General features: G+C 57.5%; 1 protein-coding gene across 2 annotated transcripts; it reads left to right on the forward strand.

The window, feature by feature from the left end:
- Nucleotides 1–1,262: 1,262 nt before the first annotated feature.
- Nucleotides 1,263–17,762, forward strand: Kcnh3 (potassium voltage-gated channel subfamily H member 3). Of its 2 annotated transcripts, none has more exons than XM_051160318.1 (15): nt 1,263–1,426; nt 2,730–2,963; nt 3,337–3,471; nt 4,270–4,403; nt 4,835–5,078; nt 5,452–5,609; nt 5,699–5,906; nt 8,660–8,983; nt 9,215–9,414; nt 9,832–10,081; nt 13,325–13,542; nt 14,531–14,862; nt 15,845–15,951; nt 16,690–16,766; nt 16,858–17,762. In XM_051160318.1, the coding sequence occupies exons 1-15, from the start codon at nt 1,351–1,353 to the stop codon at nt 17,458–17,460; spliced, it is 3,300 nt and encodes a 1,099-aa protein (XP_051016275.1). In that variant the 5' UTR covers nt 1,263–1,350; the 3' UTR covers nt 17,461–17,762. The 2 variants fall into 2 exon arrangements, with proteins under 2 accessions (XP_051016275.1, XP_051016276.1); XM_051160319.1 differs by having other exon boundaries at nt 1,278–1,426; nt 2,734–2,963.
- Nucleotides 17,763–17,764: the final 2 nt, after the last annotated feature.

Consider the following 17,764-nt stretch of genomic DNA (forward strand, 5'->3'; position numbering starts at 1 on the left):
GCAGGGTACACTCCTCTTTCCGACGCTGGTGGCAGTGGGTGTGTCTCCTCCAGGGGAGCAGTGCTGAGCTCCAGCTTCACCCATTGGAGAGCAAATTGTAGTTTTGGCCCCGGCGGCTCCTCTGGGCGCGGGCGGCTGCCGCGCTCACTGGCAAATCGTAGGAGGGAGGAGGAGCGGCGCTGGCAGGAGAGGCCGCGGGGACGGTGGCAGCGCGCGGGGACTGGAGACTGCCGTCCGCCCCTGCTCTCCGCCCCCTCGCTGGAGGTGCGGGCTCCGGGGAGAACCGAGCTCTGAGACCGAAGCAGGGCCTAGACGAGCGCGCACAGGAGTCTCTGACCCTCGAGCGGCGACGGAAACGTGAGGGAAGCGAAGGGAGAGACGGAGGACTTGGGTTCCACCTACCCCGTGCGCCCTCTGCGCTCCCAGGTCTCTCCCAAGGCCTGTGGACGTCACTCCTGGGGCTCCCCACCTTCGGGTTTCCTCAGCTCCTGCCTGCACTTTTTAGGGGTTCAAGTTGAATCGAGGGAAAAGCTTGGCTGAACCCGGGTTCGAACCCCGCCTTTTCGGAGTACTGTGCGCAGTAAGAGCTCCCCAAGGGGGCCCAAACCTCCAACTACTGGACCTTCCCCGCCGCCTGGTCGCCAGTTCCCTTTCTCGAGACATTTTTCCCGTTCCGAAACACAGCTACATCCCACACGCCCCCAAGCCCTCCTCTGGTCCCTCTGGAGGATAAGTGAAACCCCAGGCTGTGCCGGAGACTGTCAGTCTAAAACCAACGGGCCAGGGTTCTCGCCGCAGGGAGCTTGGCAGCGCTAGGGGGCGGCAGCTTTCCCTGCCCCCACCGAGGTCCCTAGGGGAGGGGGATCCCTCCGCAGGAGGCCTGTCTCTTTAAGGAGGCGGCCCTGACTGGGTGTGCCCCGTCTCCATGGTTACCCCGGTGCAGGCGGCGGTGCGGGAGGTAGGCTGCCGCTTCTCCCCGACAGACGGAGGGAGCTGTGGGGACCCGGCGCCGAGCCGAGCCCGAGCGGGAGCCACCCCGCCAGCAGAAACGGGAGCCGCGGGAGGACGAAAGGTGCAGAGAGAGAGAGCGCGGTGGCCGCGGGGCCTGCAGCCCGGAATCCGTGGGCGGCGAGGGGTCGCGCGCGCGCCATGCGCCCAGCCCCGACGGCGCGGACGCCCCCTCGCGCGCCGGCAGCTGGTGGGGCCTGCCAGCCTGGGCCGGGCATAGCCCCTCGACGGCTACTCTAGGGGGCGCGGGGCCCGGCGGAGGGCGGCCGAGCCAGGCGCCCTCCCCCGGCGCTGAGTCCCCGCGCCCCGGAGGGATGGGGCGGGCGGCCACCGCTGCCTAAGATGCCGGCCATGCGGGGGCTCCTGGCGCCGCAGAACACCTTCCTGGACACCATCGCCACGCGCTTCGACGGGACGCGTGAGTCAGGCCCTAGTCTCTAGCTTCCGGGGAGTAGTCCACTGTCCGAACTGCCACCTGCTGCTTGGCGCCCACCGGCCTACCCCCTTCGTCACCCCTACTGAAGCTAGGGCGATCCTCTCCTTTCAGTCACTGAAGGTTCCCCGGAGGTTTTCAGGGTCAACATTGCTAGGGGATGTCCCTAGGTGCGGGGCCAGGGACGAGTCAATCTGACCTATCCCGTCCTCAGAGCTGGGCGCTGTTGCAAAGGCTGAGTCGGGTGAAGCGCGGAACCAGTGCTGGTGGACAGCGCAGAGGGCTCAAAAGCCAGATTTAGAAAGAAGATTTGCAGAAGAAGGCAGAGTAGGCGGGATTCAGCAGGGAACGGTGCGTGCAAGCTCATCGCACAGCCTAAACCCATCGCTTGGAATGCCCACCCAGCCCCGAAGATGAGCCTGGGGACTCCCATCCGGACTGGGGGAAGTTTGGTTCCTCAGCCTCTGAACACAGAAGTCATGAAAACAGGGTCCCTCCCCCTCTCACTCCCAGTGGGGCTTCCCGGTTCTGACAAGCTTTCTCCCTCCTGTTGTAGACAACCTGAAGGAGCTCTCCACTGAGCACCCCCCTCTTCTCCCCCCCACCTCAGGCTTCTCCATCTGCTTTGGGCTTGAAGCCTGCTGACTCAGCAGCCCTCATCTCCCCCCCCCCCATACATGCTTGGCTCCAGGTTGTTATTCAACCAGTATCCATACACCCCCGTTCTTGATTGCGTTGAAGAGTTCCCGAGCCAGGGCATGCAGTGATGGTACGGACAGGGCAGAGGAGGAACTGTGGCCTGCTTCCCAGACCAAGTGGGTCTCCACGGGAGGAGCCACGCGGCCAACCTAGTTACCCAGTTCATGGGTCAGCCTGCCAGATGCAGGGGGTGAGCCCCAGAGATGGTGGTGCAGTCTTTTGGAAATCCCCAGCCCCCCCCCTTATTCAGAGTACACGCGGGACTCCCTCTCCTCAACGCAGTGCCCGCCCACGCGGGACTGCGTTCCTTCGACAGTCTGCATTGACATGCTCTGATCCTCAAATACACTCATACACCACGTCCAGCCCTTGAGGACGCTGGTGCACAGATGCTAAGTCTCATGCAGAAACAGGTCTTGGCCAGCGCACACACAGCGTGTCCCGGGGTGGGTTTCCCCGGGTATTCCGAACAGCAGGGCTGGCAGGTGAAGGTGGCCCTCGTGTGTGTGTGTGTGTGTGTGTGTGTGTGTGTGTGTGTGTGTGTGTGTGTGTCGTGTGTGCTCTCTCTCTAAGAGGTGTTCTGTTGCAGACAGTAACTTCGTGCTGGGCAACGCCCAGGTGGCGGGGCTGTTCCCTGTGGTCTACTGCTCTGATGGCTTCTGTGACCTCACGGGTTTCTCCAGGGCTGAGGTCATGCAGCGGGGCTGCGCCTGCTCCTTCCTCTATGGGCCAGACACCAGCGAGCTGGTCCGCCAGCAGATCCGCAAGGCCCTGGATGATCACAAAGAGTTCAAGGCTGAACTGATCCTGTACCGCAAGAGCGGTAAGGCACCCGCCGTGGCACCAGGGGCACCACGCTGGCCAGGGCAGCTGCCTGTTCACTGTCACTCTCCCCCCAAGTACCCATCCACCCTTCTGGCCCTTTCCCTGTCTGTCCCTACCTCCTGGGTTTCTTCCTCCTGCTTCCATTCACTTCCGGTCTGGCCATCTCAGTGTGTCTGTCTGTCTGTCTGTCTGTCTGACTGTCATACCTGCTCCCTTTGCCCCCTCTCCCAAACCTTGTCCTAAGTGAACCCATACTGCCGCTCTCTCCCCAGGAAGCTCTGTTTCTGTTAGCTTCTTCCCAGGGACTGACTGTAGTTACCTTGGGGGAGGGGGCAAGGATGGCAGGCAGCCAAGACTGTCTCTTTGCCTAGGGCTTCCATTCTGGTGTCTCCTGGATGTGATACCTATAAAAAATGAGAAGGGGGAGGTGGCCCTCTTTCTGGTCTCTCACAAGGACATCAGCGACACCAAGAACCGAGGAGGCCCTGACAAGTGGAAGGAGAGAGGTGGGTGCTGTGCCGCATCGATTTAGCCACAGAAGCGTGGGCCTTGGCTCCCTCAGGCTCAGGTGGGGCTGTGACACCCAGTCTGGGTTATAGGCCCCCAAGCCTTCTTGTGTTCACTGAGCTCCACTCCGACAGAGAGGCCTGGGCTTCTCTGGGTTTAGTCCTGGGGAGGGAATCTTGTCGGGATAGGCTAGTTGAAACAAAGTTGTCAAACCAAGGTTACTGAGCCAGTGAACTCCACGTGTGCCTAGGAAGTCCCTCTTTCCCCACTGACTAATACCGCCAAGCACATACTCACCTGACTCCTCTCCGCCCAGCATGCCTGATGGGGTGCACAGGGCCCTTGCAAGGGCTGGGCCGGGTCTTCCGGGTCACGGAGCCGTCACTAGACACTGGTCCACGGTTTCACTGCTGCCTGGAAGTGTGGGGAGTACAGTCCATCCCACTGCTCCACCCTCGCTCAGTTCTAGGTCAGCTCTGCTGACGGCAATCCAGCTCCGCGTCTCGAGACCCTCTTGGAGATTTCCTCTCCCAGGCCTTTCTCCTCTGATTTCTTTTCCTGTCTGGCTGGATCCAGACCTAGTATCTTAAGTATTTACCCCTAGGACAGTGTAGCTCTGATTGACAAGTGACCCGGTGGAGTGAGGAATATGGCTGAGTAGAGATTCTGCAGAGACAAAAGGGTCACTGAGCCACATCATCCCACAGACTAGCTACTAATGTCCTACAGTGTCCTATAGGATCCTAGAGCTTACCGCCACAAGCCCCTCTTTTCTCCCCACCCCCCACCCCCCGCAGGTGGCGGCAGGCGTCGATATGGCCGGGCAGGAGCCAAAGGCTTTAACGCTAACAGGAGGCGGAGCAGGGCCGTGCTCTACCACCTGTCCGGCCACTTGCAGAAGCAACCCAAGGGCAAGCACAGGCTCAATAAGGTGGGTCGAGCGCCTGGGTGCGGGTTCGAGTTGGAGGCAGGGCAGGGCACGCTGAGGAGATCTGGGAGGGGAAGCCGAACCACCTTAGAGAGAATGTCCCAAAGCCACCTGGGTCCCACCAGCCCTCCGTGGGTGGGACCTAGTGAGGAACTACACCATGTCTGTCTGATCCAGCGGAGGTCTAAAAGAAAGTCTTGGCCAGGCCGTGGGCCTGGGTTCAATCCTGGCCCTACTACTGAGCAACTGCTTGGTCTCTGCTAAATCCCTGGCTCCTCCCAGCCCTCAGCCCTCTGCTCTGTAAATCTAGCCCATGTCAGGGCCATGTTGAGAGGACAGGGAGAGAAGGAAAGTGAATACCCTCGTAGACTCTCTCCTGATTGAGCCTCTGCCCATGTCCTTTCTTCTCTACCTGGACCCGCCCCCCCCCCCAGGGAGTGTTTGGAGAGAAGCCAAATTTGCCTGAATATAAAGTCGCCGCCATCCGGAAGTCACCCTTTATCCTGCTGCACTGTGGGGCTCTGAGAGCCACCTGGGATGGCTTCATCTTGCTTGCCACACTCTATGTGGCTGTCACTGTGCCGTACAGCGTGTGCGTGAGCACAGCCCGGGAGCCCAGTGCTGCCCGCGGCCCGCCTAGTGTCTGTGACCTGGCCGTAGAGGTTCTCTTCATCCTCGGTATGTGTAGTCCACGCCTCCTGCCCCACTCAGGCCCAGGCCCCTTGGGCTCTGTAGGGTTGGCTCAATCCTTTGCACGGTTTCCAATGCCCCCACAAGTGTCGCCCTTGCCCTCGGCTGGTTTGTCACCCAGGGGTCTTTAAATCAAGCCTAGATCCCAAAGACGAAGTGTCCTAGAGCCCTGAGCCTAGAATAACCTCGGCAAACCTCAGTTTCTCCCTCTGGGAAATGGGTATAGCAGTGTGTGGTGCATACGAGAGTTACAGCTTAGTCAGGCCATGGACGTGTAGGGCCTGGGGCAGGATCAAGCACTGAGCAGGTAGGTGTGGAGCTGTATCCTGCCCTATTGCTGACTGCCTTATTTTCCACACAGATATTGTGTTGAATTTCCGTACCACATTTGTGTCCAAGTCAGGCCAGGTGGTATTTGCCCCAAAGTCCATTTGCCTCCACTACGTCACCACCTGGTTCCTGCTGGATGTCATAGCAGCACTGCCCTTTGACCTACTACATGCCTTCAAGGTCAACGTGGTCAGTATGGCTGGGCTGGGTGGTGAGCTTTGGGCTGATACGGGCAGGGCGAGAGCTGGCCCGGGGTGACCTCCCTTCCTCGACCTTAGTACGTTGGGGCGCACCTGCTGAAGACCGTGCGCCTGCTGCGCCTCCTGCGCCTGCTGCCGAGACTGGACCGGTACTCACAGTACAGCGCTGTCGTGCTCACCTTGCTCATGGTGGTGTTCGCCCTGCTAGCCCACTGGGTGGCCTGCATCTGGTTCTACATCGGCCAACAGGAGATAGAGAGCAGCGAATCCGAGCTGCCGGAGATAGGTACCGCAGGCTGAGGGGAAGGGTTGCATGCGTGCCGCCAAAGAAGGGGTGGCAGGTGGCAGGATGGAGAGGTGTCAGGGGAAGGACATGCATGTGTGCGATGGCCACTACCGTGTGGAGACAGCCTGGTGGCTGCCTGGAGAGTCTCAGTCTCCCCTAGTGTCCTCCCGTGACCTTGGTCACATGACCCAAGCTCCTGTCTAGCTGTGGACTGACCCCAGGGCAAGGGCTCGCTGGCCTCAGGGTCTCCTTTAATGCCACCTCCTTTGAAGCTTGTCCCCACGGGTTCTCCAGGCCACTGCCCCACTCTAGGCATCTCTGTTTCGTATCTCTGCCACCGTGACGCCCGAGAGCCACGTGCTCCCTGAGCCTAAAAGCAGCCTCTTTATCCCAGCATCTCCCTTCCTGCATCTCAACTCCGTTGCTTCGGTTCCTCCTTGCACTCACCACCCACTCACTCCATCTTAACTCTTGCTGAGCATTGCCACCCTCACCTCTCCACATCACCCACAAGGCTGTGGTGATTTTTCTGGGGCTGAAACTCAGTAAGGCTATATAGCCCCTGGCTCTGCCAGCCACACTCTTGCTGAGTCCCAGAGACTCCAGACAGGTTTGCACCCCCTCCTTCCTCCTCGAGTTGGTTCCCTTCACCAGCCCAGTGATGTCACCATAAGGACATTACAATGTTCACTTTTCCCATTTAATTATCCCAAAACTGAACACACCTTCCTTCCACCCTTAAAGCCCCCTGTTAGCGTCTCAGAAACTGACATTTGTTGAGTTTCCAGCTGCTCAGGTGGCCTCTCGTGTCCAGGGACCGCAGTTGGGTCACTGGTCATTTTTTGAACCTGCTCTGATCAGTTCAGTTCCCCCAAGAGATGATGAGGCTTTTGTGGCTTCTCCTTGCCAGGGGCATAGAGACAGGGATGTGCCCAGAAGATGCCCTTGGCTGCTCGGCATGTGGAAACACCGATACCCCAGAATTGCCAGCTCCTTGGCATGCGCCCTTCCCAGGGGTAGTCTATAGTGAGGCAGCTCTAGGGTCAGCTGCCGCCCTGACCCTGTCCCCAGCTCAGCTCCAAGTGGCCCTGAGGCATCAACTTCTCAGGCATAACACATTCTCTGCAACAGATGCAGACACCCTTGGTCTTGAGTCCACAAGAGACGGCTTACCGAGTAAAAGCACTTGCTGCCGAGCCTGGGAAACCCAGGTTTGCTCCCCAGGGCCCGCGTGGTGGAAGGAGAGAAGCGACTTCCACAAATTACCCTCTTATCTTCACATGTACACCGTGACATGTGCACACACAGAAGGGAGGGAGGGAGAAAGGGAGGGAGGCTAGCTGGCTTAAAAAATACCCTCCTGAGCCAGGGCATGGAGGCAGGTGGATCGCTGTGAGTTCGAGGCCAGCCTGGTCTACAAAGAGAGTCCAGGACAGTCAAGGTTACACAGAGAGACCCTGTCTCAAAAAACACAAAACAAACAAAACGATGCTCTCCGTATCTTTTAAGGCTAAGCACACCTATCTCCTCTCCTGGGAAGCTGTTGGACCCACCCCCACCCCCACCTCCTGGGGCTCCTCTCTAGCGTAGCTCCTATCTTACAGTCTGACCTCTGCCCCCTCTGCTGGAGCGCTGTGTGCATTCATCTACTGAGGGGGTAGACGAAAATGAGAGGGGAAGTATGAGGTCCTCATGTGCAAACAAAACGTTGCGGGAGTGTGGCACAGGGTCTGTCTGTTGACCCTGTAAACTTGCCCCCCACCCCCGTCTTCTCTGTTGTCCAGAGAAGACTGGGTAAGTTCAGCCACCATCCAATGTTCCATCCCGGCCATGTGTGTGCCAGGAAGTCTGTTTGGGAGGGTATATGGGTGTGAGTGCACGTGCCCGTGTGAGTGTGCAAGGATATACAGATCGGTCTGTGTTCAAGATGTGTCCTCACCCCATCTATGTGTCAGCGTCCAGTAACCTTGGTCACTAGTCTTCCAAGAATATGCAGGCCTTTGCAGTGCATGTGGCCATGGTTGTGGCTGAGCATCTGTGGAGTGTTTGCATGTGTGCCCTTGCCTTCCCCACCGTGTGGCGCATATGTGGCACCTCAGTGGCATATGTGCACACACCCATGTGGGCATGTTAGTGACAGCATGTGTGAGGTTGAGGGACAGGGTATGGCTGGATGGGCCGGGCTATTAGGAGCAGATGGGCTTGGACAAAGGAAAAAAATAGAGTGAGTGGACAGGACAGTAGAAGTGGCCTCAGCCACCCAAGCTTGGGGACCAGGCTAAGACTAAATGCAGCCATTTGCCACCTCTACCCCCAACCTCTTTGCCTGGCCACCCACCATCTGTTGGATGCATTCTGTGAGATGGACAAGCAGCCTTGGAGAGGGTATGAGTCTCCTTGCTCTAGCAGTGGCACCAATAGGCAGTGGAGCTTAACAGCCTTTCTCCTGTGCTGTCTTGCTGAGAGTGGAAGGGCTAAGTAAAGATATGCCAGCAGAGCCTTTAATCCCAGCACTCGGGAGGCAGAGGCAGGCGGATCCCTGTGAGTTTGAGGCCAGCCTGGTCTACAAAGTGAGCCCAGGACAGCAAAGGCTACACAGAGAAACCTTGCCTGAAAAAGAAAAGATGTGCTAGCAGAAGCCACAGGGGTGGGCCTGCATTGCATGCCCCTCACTTTTAGGGGTGCCAGCTACTACACCTGTATCCCCGGAGCAGAACGGTTATGCCCTCTCAGTCCTCCCTCACCCTTCCCAGGCTGGCTGCAGGAGCTGGCGCGCAGGCTGGAGACCCCCTACTACCTGGTGAGCCGGAGTCCAGATGGAGGGAACAGCTCTAGACAGAGGGAAAACTGCAGCAGCGGCGGCGGCGGCGGCGGCGGCGGCGGCGGCGGCGGCAGCGGCAGCAGCAGTGAAGCCAACGGGACCGGGCTGGAGCTTCTGGGCGGCCCGTCCCTACGCAGCGCTTACATCACCTCCCTGTACTTCGCACTCAGCAGCCTCACCAGTGTGGGCTTCGGCAATGTGTCCGCCAACACCGACACCGAGAAGATCTTCTCCATCTGCACCATGCTTATCGGAGGTGAGGCTGGGCCATGCTTTTGCGAGGCCCTCCACACCCACCTCTCTCAGGGTCCCTACAACGAGAGATTTTTAGATTCTACCTTTGGTGGTCCACCAGCGGGGGCTCAGGGAGATGCCCGTGCGCCCTGCCTAGGAACGTGAGGATAGGCAGGGAGCGGAGGACAGGATGGCTAGCACGACCTTAGTCCTGGCCGGGCCTGCAGGTGACCCTTCCTTTTACCCTTGCCAGCCCTGATGCACGCAGTGGTGTTTGGCAACGTGACGGCCATCATCCAACGCATGTACGCTCGCCGCTTCCTGTACCACAGCCGCACTCGCGACCTGCGGGACTACATCCGCATCCACCGCATCCCCAAGCCCCTCAAACAGCGCATGCTCGAGTACTTCCAGGCCACGTGGGCTGTGAACAATGGCATCGACACCACCGAGGTGTGCTGGCCTCTAGGGCCGCTCCTTCTAGACTTTTACTTCCTTGAGGCTTTTGCGCTCGGTCTCAAGGATCAAGGGTTGGAGGTGTGGGTGGGCGAGAAATGCGGAAGTTTGGTTTTCCTGGGCTCTTCTGCAGGGGCAGCACCCATACGTGAGACAGAGCAGAGAGCCCTAGCTGGGTCTGTGCGCGCTAGGCTCGCTGATATCAGGGTTTGAGGGCGGGAGGAGGAAGGGCTGGGAGGGGGCTGCAAAGAGTTTCTTCCACTGACCCTGTGCACCTTAACGCTGTACAGGAAGGCGGCTCAGGCCTCCTTCTGTTTCCTCTTTTGTTTCTGAGGTTGGAGATAGAGGCCAGGAGCTGGTTGGGAGGGGCCTCCTCCTCTGCCACCTTAACTCTGGCCTGCTGCCTGCTTGCAGCTCCTGCAGAGCCTCCCGGATGAGCTTCGTGCAGACATCGCCATGCACCTGCACAAGGAGGTCCTGCAGCTGCCACTGTTCGAGGCAGCGAGCCGTGGCTGCCTTCGGGCACTGTCCCTGGCCCTGAGGCCCGCCTTCTGCACACCTGGCGAGTACCTCATTCACCAGGGCGATGCTCTGCAGGCCCTCTACTTTGTCTGCTCAGGTTCCATGGAGGTCCTCAAAGGCGGCACCGTGCTTGCCATCCTAGGTCTGTATGACGGGAGAACGGGTGCTGGGGGGATTCATGTGTCTGGGGAATTCATGGCTGTTCCAAAGAAAAACCAGAGGAGTGGGATGCGCACAAAACTGCTGAGGGGAGAAACGGGTGGAGTAGGGAACAGAGATGAGCCAGCGACCACAAGGTGGCAACACAGGAGGGGATGGCAGCCCTGAGGCTGGTCCTAGGATGAGGCCATGAGGGGTCAGGCTTTAGGAGGGTGGAGAAGCAGTGTGCAGAGGGCAGTGCTCTAGGAGGGCAGGTCACAGCTGGTCCAAAGCCCGGATGGGGGACAGCAGAGCTCAGGCTTCAAGTGACAGAGACTCACTCAGCTAAAAGGCACACTCTTCCTTTGGCAAAGGTCAGCACTATAGAGGGGACAGGGCTAAGCACGGGGTCTCATGGGGCTGTCTGCCTGGCCCTTCTACATCGAGACTCTTCTTGAAGGTCATAGGAAGCATCACAGAAGCCACTATTGTTTCTCTCACACAGAAGGGAACTGAGCTCAGAAAAGCTGCTATGCTAGGCGTTGGCCGGTAGACATGGTATAGCCAGGTGCCTTGGGAGAGTGGTGAGCACAAAAGGGAAACAGGTGTGCACACAGGCACCAGGCCAGCACGTGCACTGGGAAGCACAGGTCTGCGCGCAATATAAGCCTGTAAAGGGGCTGAGCTATGCAGCCGTGGGAGGCTCTTGCTGGTAATCCTGGGGGGCAAGGACCCGAGACCAGCCTGGATAATCCAGGGGGGCTCATATACCAGGTAGAGGAGAGGTCACGGCCAGGTCACAGCCAAGTCCCTGCTGTGGGGACAGCTAGAACCCCAGAAGGTATAGGCCACAATGGAGACGAGGACAGAGAAGAACACAGAAAGAAGGTGGTGGTGTGTTGCTGGACACCCCAGAAGCTACTGGGTATTCATTCTCACTCCCCTGAGGAGGAGGGCCCTCCAACAGCATTTGATGGAAAAAAAAAATGTCGCCGGGGGCTCAGAGCCTGAGCAAGGTGACAGACTGTAAAAGCACTTTTTTTTTTTCACCTTTCATGACAGCATCTTCTGAGCTTAAATATAATGTATACCAGAGCTGAGAAAATGGGAGTTATGGCCTTGTATCATGGCGCATGCTTGGAGCCCAAGCCAGGTGGAACACTGCAGCAAGAGTTCTAAGCCAGCCTGGGAGACATAGCAAGACCATCCAAAGGAGGGGGTGTGGGTGAGGAAGAGAAGGGGGTGGAGCAAGAAGGGAGGGAGGAGGAAGGCAGGCTGACGGGCAAGGGTTTGGGGTGAAGCTTAGCTGGTGCAGTGTTTGCCCAGCAAGCACAAGACTCTGGCTTCCGTCCCAGGCTTACATTAAGCCAGGTGTGGTGGCACCTGCCTATAATCCCAGCACTTGGGAGGTGGAGGCAGGAGAATCAAATTCAAGGTTATCCTGGACTTCATAGTGAGCTGGAAGCCGAGACAGATGAAACCCTGTTTCAAAAGGCAGAAGGGAAACATAAAATAAAAACATAAGGGAGGAAGATGGGGTTATGCCACCCAAGTGTGGCTGGTAACCCTTGAGGAAGCGAGGGGAGCTGGGGAAATGAGAGAGGTGCCCAGAGCAGGATTGTGCAGCTGGCCACTTGGTAGCGCTGATGCCCTCGTGAGTGCCTAGCTCGGACCCTGCGTGTGGACTGAGTGCTTTGTTCTGTGTTTGCTATGGAGCCCGCTCTGGCCCTGAGCTTGCCGTCTCCTCTTTTAGCCGGGAGTACATGTGCCCAGCTGTGACCTGGTTTTCTGCTTTGCTTTCCTCCCAGCCTCCCACCTGCCTCCTTAGCTGGGCATTCAGGTGTATCCAGCTGGCTCCTGGCAAGCTGAGTCTGGCCCCGTAGCCGACAGTAGTGATTCTGGCCCCAGTCTGTTTGTGAACTGATTCAGCTAAGTGTCCCAAGGGAGGTCGGAAACTGGGAGAGCTGAGCCTGGAAGCCACAGCCCAGGTGCCAGTGGCAGGTCCCCGGTCGCCGTTGGCTCTGCCCATAGTCTTGTTTCTCCTTTGTGTGTCTCCTTTGTGTGAGGACTAAATTATACCTATTTTATTCTAGGTGACACAAAACAAAACTTTTTTTTAGGAAATCCCTTTGTAACCCAAACAGCTCTCAGAGGATCCAGGAAGCTTTACCACAAGAACAGATGAGGCACATTCTGCCTTCAAGTTTGAGCAAAACTCCACCAACATTTAGAGGCCTCTGGAATCCATGTGTGTTGACAGCAGCCACCTGTCTTGGTCCTTAAGGCCTTGACCACCCTTTCTAATCTTTCTTATCTCGTGGCTGGTCTGGTAGGGGCCAGACTGCCTTTGCCAGGTAGCCAATCCCTGCTGGGGATCAGCGGATCAAAGGAGAGGCAGACAGTGAAGGTCTCTGGTTAGCTCATCACCACTGACCCTCTCGGACCTCTCCACCAGGGCACAGGCCTCAGGTGTGATTCTTTTTTATTTTTCATTTTTGGCTTTTTCAAGATAGGGTTTCTCTGTGTAGCCTTGGCTGTCCTGGATTTGATTTGTAGACCAGGCTGGCCTTGAACTCACAGAGATCCACCTATATCATTTTATAGTTGCTGTCATCCAGGTAGCAGTCTCAGTCTAGTCTTGGAAAACCCTTTGAAGGCCACTGTGGTGAGATCAAGGCGCTTGCCTCTGCACTTCAGGACAGTGGCAGCATAGCCACCTGACTCCCCCCTACCACCACCAGCAGGATTTCTCTGCCCTGGACTGGCTTTGTAGACCAGGCTGGCCTCGAACTCACAGCAATCTGCCAGCCTCTGCCTCCCAAGTGCTGGGCGCCACCATGCCCGGCACTCCAGCTTTTTTTTTTTTTTTTTTTTTTTTTGCCATGCCACACAGAGCACTAAACTGCTACTACCAAATTCAGGTCCTCAGACAAGCTGCACTCAAACTACCTGTGGGCCTTTGAGAATATCAGATAAAGGTCAGGCTGGGGCCTGGAAGTCTGATTGGTTTAATTTCCCCAGGGGACTCTAATTAACAGCCTGTCTTCAAAATACAGGAACGGATGCCATCCTACCTAGATGCTGTGGTTTGCCCTTGGAGGCGCTTGAGAGCCTGGGCCCCACTGTTCATCCTCGCCTCAAGTGTGGGTGTGACCCACTGAGGCCTAGGGATCACACCACAGCCAGGACGGGCTACCTGCTCAGCCTACAGCCCAGTAGCTTGCTAACCTTGGCTTCCTCTCCCCAGGGAAGGGTGACCTGATCGGCTGCGAGCTGCCCCAGCGGGAGCAAGTGGTAAAGGCCAATGCCGACGTGAAGGGGCTGACATACTGCGTCCTACAGTGTCTGCAGCTGGCTGGGCTGCACGAGAGCCTCGCGCTGTACCCCGAGTTTGCCCCACGCTTTAGCCGTGGCCTCCGAGGGGAGCTCAGCTACAACTTGGGAGCTGGGGGAGTCTCTGCAGAGGTGAGGATACTGCTGCTGCTGCACGTGTGCATGGCGAGGCTGGGGTGCCAGGGGAGCCCATGAAGTGAAAAAAGTTGGGGGAGCTAAGAGGGAAGTGTGGGCTTGTGTGAAAGCCCCCACCTCCACCTCAGGGCAGGAGTCCACACTCAGCCCTTTTGTATCCCTGCGTTTTAGGGCCTGGTGGCATGCTCCTTTAATCCCAGGACTTGGAAAGGCAGAGGCAGGTGACTCTCTGTGACATCAATGCTAGCCTGGTCTATGTAGTGAGTTCCAGGACAGCCAGAGCTGCATAATAAAGGAACCTGTCCCAGTTGAAAAAATAAATAAATCCGAGCCGGGCGTGGTGGCGCACACCTTTAATCCCAGCACTCGGGAGGCAGAGGCAGGCGGATCGCTGTGAGTTCAAGGCCAGCCTGGTCTACAAAGTGAGTCCAGGACAGCCAAGGCTACACAGAGAAACCCTGTCTTGAAAAACAAAAAACAAAAAGAAGAAGGAGGAGGAGGAGGAACGATAAGGCTGTCATGGTGTCACGGTGGGGAGACAAGGCAGCAGGCATGGCAGCGGGGGCAGGAAGTGATGCGAAATGGCACACTTTTTTCCCTCTCAAAGCCGCCCTACCTTCATGCAGCACAACCGCACCTCCTAAGCCTCACCAAAAGGTGTCATCAACTGGACACCAACTGTTCAAGTGCCCGAGCCTGGGGGGCATTTCTCATTTGAGCCACCACAGATACCTTGGGGTCTCCAGGATTATTGCTGTTGCACAGTGATAGCCCCGTTAGTCTGAAGGACCAAGTAGAGGGCGGGGGGTGTTGTATCCACACTTGGGTGGACTTTGGGGGGTATTTCATCATGGCAGCAGTGCAGCGGGTTTCTTCCGACGGTGTTTTCCTCTTTCTAGATCCATGCCTCCTGTGCCTTGGTAGGGGAGTAGAGAGGAGGGGAGCAGTGGCTGTCCATGTTGAACCTGTTTCCCTCTGTCCCCAGGTGGACACCAGCTCCCTGAGTGGTGACAACACCCTCATGTCAACCCTGGAGGAGAAGGAGACAGACGGGGAGCAGGGACCCACAGTCTCACCAGCCCCCGCGGACGAGCCCTCCAGTCCCCTGCTGTCACCTGGCTGTACCTCATCCTCCTCGGCCGCAAAACTTCTGTCCCCACGTCGAACTGCACCCAGGCCACGGCTGGGTGGCAGAGGGCGGCCCAGTAGGACGGGGGTTTTGAAGCCCGAGGCTGGTCCTTCTGCTCATCCACGGACCCTAGATGGGCTGCGGCTGCACCCCATGCCATGGAATGTACCCCCAGACCTGAGCCCCAGGTGAGCAGGCTCTGGGCTTCATGACAGGATTGTGGTAGGAGGACAGAGGCAACAGCTAGGCACACCCCACTCTGAATGTTACCCATTTTTAGTTTTGAGTCCATGTTACCCAGGTTAACTTCCACCTTGTAATCCTCCTGCCTCTGTCTGAGTGCTGGGTTTACAGGTGTGCACCATGCCTGGCTTCGTATTTTTATTTAAAAAAAAAAAAAAAAAAAAAAAAAAGAGCCGGGTGTGATGGCACATGCCTTTAATCCCAGCACCTGGAAGGCAGAGGCCAGCCTGGTCTACAAAGTAACTCCAGGACAGCCAAGGCTACACAGAGAAACCCCTGTCTCAAGAAACCTAAATAAATAAAAGATTTTATTTTAGGCTGGGCGGTGGTGACGCACGCCTTTAATCCCAGCCCTTGGGAGACAGGTGAGTCTCCGTGAGTTTAAGGCCAACCTGGTCTGCAGAGCAAGTTCCAGGACAGCCAGAGCGGTTATACAGAGAAACCCTGTCTCGAATGCCCCCCCCAACCAAAAAAAAAAAAAAGATTTTATTTTTAACTGGGTGTGAGGCAGAGGACTGTGCATATGAGTGTAGGTACCCAAAGAAGAGGGCATTGGGTCCCCTGGAACTGAAGCTATGCAAGAGCAAAACAGGCTGTTGACTTCAGAGGCGTCTCTCCAGCCCCAGCCTTCTAGCCTTCATGGTCCAAGCCTGCCTCCCCTGTTTCCTGTGATCCCTCTGCCCCGTCAGCAGGTAGCACACCGTAATCTCCTGCTGTTTCATGATACTCCAATGTACTTCTGCTAAAACAAGCTCCCAGGACAAGGGACCATGTGCTAGTTCTTGGAATGCCCAAGTCCCCTGGCTTACTCTGAGCTTCTGCAGCCGACATGTGTGAACACTGCAACGACATGTCCCCTCTCCTGACACAGTGGTGGCTGCCTGTTGTCTGATTTGTCGTCCTACCTGTTGATTTGTTGGTCCACAGGGTCGTAGATGGCATTGAGGATGGCTGCGGCTCTGACCAGCACAAGTTCTCTTTCCGAGTGGGTCAACCTGCCCCAGAATGTAGCAGCAGCCCCTCCCCGGGACCAGGTATTGAATGCTGGGACAGGGAATGTTGGTGGGCACCCCATTGGCTCATACACCCCAAGCATTGTGGTACCTAAGCCACTGTGGGGCATCCTGCCTGAAAGCCCTCACAGGCTGCCAGTGATGGCTGGCATGAGGCTAGGATACTCACTCGCCCTGCCAGCTTGCTTTTTGTTTGTTTGGTTTGGTTTTTTTTTTCGAGGCAGGGTTTCTCTGTGTAACAGATCCTGAACTCGATTTGTAGACCAGGCTGGCCTCAAACTCATAGTGATGCACCTGCCTCTGCCTCCCTGAGTGCGCCACCACGCCAGCTCCTGCCAGTTTTCTAACAGCGTAAGCTCAGCATCTTTGGTCAGGTTCCTGTCTATAAAACGGGGTGTGTAAGTTAGAGGATGGTGCTACACTCAGGAACATGGTGGCACTTGCCTGTGACCTCAGCACTAGGGCAATGCAGGCAGACAAGCTCAGGACTCAAGTAGCCTTGGCTCCTCAGCAGCCTTGAGGGAGCACCATGGCCCAGACTCTCCCTCATCCTGCCCCAAGAGCGGACAGCTAACTTCCTGCAGGGTGACAGTAGACAGTGTTACTCAGGGCTGCTGGGAGAGGTGTCTATGCTGCTGACAGCTCAGGCAAAATTTAGCAGCTTGACCAAGGCCAGAAGGGAGCTGTGTGAGCCAGGCCTGGATCCTAAACTGTCTTGTCTTTCAGCAGCTCTGGCTGATAATCCCATCCTTTCCACAGAGAGCGGCCTGCTCACCGTTCCCTTGGGGCCCAGTGAGGCAAGGAGCACAGACACACTGGACAAGCTGCGCCAGGCGGTGGGTGGATGAGATGGGAGCAGGGAGGGAAGACCAGGCCCTGCCAGGAGGGCTGGCCCCCTCACCTTGTGACCTCTCCCCTACCCCCAAGGTGATGGAGCTGTCCGAACAGGTGCTGCAGATGCGAGAAGGATTGCAGTCACTTCGCCAGGCTGTGCAGCTCATCCTGGTATCCCAAGGAGAAGGCCAGTGTCCCCGGGGACCAGGAGAGGGGCCGTGCCCAGCCACTGACTCTGGACCCCTACAGCCCTTGCGTGTGGACACTGGGGCATCCTCCTACTGCCTGCAACCCCAAGCAGGTTCTGTTTTGAGTGGGACCTGGCCTCACCCTCATCCAGGGCACCCTCCTCCCCTCATGGCACCCTGGCCCTGGGGGCCCCCAGCATCCCAGAGCTCCCCTTGGCCTCGAGCCACGGCTTTATGGACCTCCACCTCAGACTCTGAGCCCCCTGGCTCTGGAGACCTGTGCTCTGAGCCCAGCACCCCAGCCTCACCCCCTCCTTCTGAGGAAGGAGCCAGGACTGGGACCCCAGCACCTGTGAGCCAGGCAGAGGCTACTAGTACGGGGGAGCCCCCTCCAGGATCAGGGGGCCGGACCTTGCCCTGGGATCCCCACAGCCTGGAGATGGTGCTCATTGGCTGCCATGGTCCTAGCACAGTCCAGTGGACCCAGGAAGAGGGCACAGGGGTCTGACTGCTGGCTGGAGGTCAGTAGGCAAATGCCTGCCACCTGCTGTTCTGCGTAGCCACGCAGCTGCTCACTGCCTGCTGGCTCAGGGCAGGGAGCCTGAGGGAGGAGGGTGAGCTGGAGCCTCAGGCAGGCCCCAGGTTAGGGATCCACAGGCTGCTCCACTGACCTGCTTGTCCACCCTCCAGCAGACAGGGGCAGAGGCCTGAGGACACGGTGGGGTTCTGCCATTCCTTGCATGTGCCCGTCTCCACCTGTCCTCATGTTTTTTATATTAAAAAACAAAAAAAATAATAAAAGAAACTACTTT

The sequence above is a fragment of the Acomys russatus genome, chromosome 17, assembly GCF_903995435.1.
Source record: "Acomys russatus chromosome 17, mAcoRus1.1, whole genome shotgun sequence".
NCBI lineage: Eukaryota > Metazoa > Chordata > Mammalia > Rodentia > Muridae > Acomys > Acomys russatus.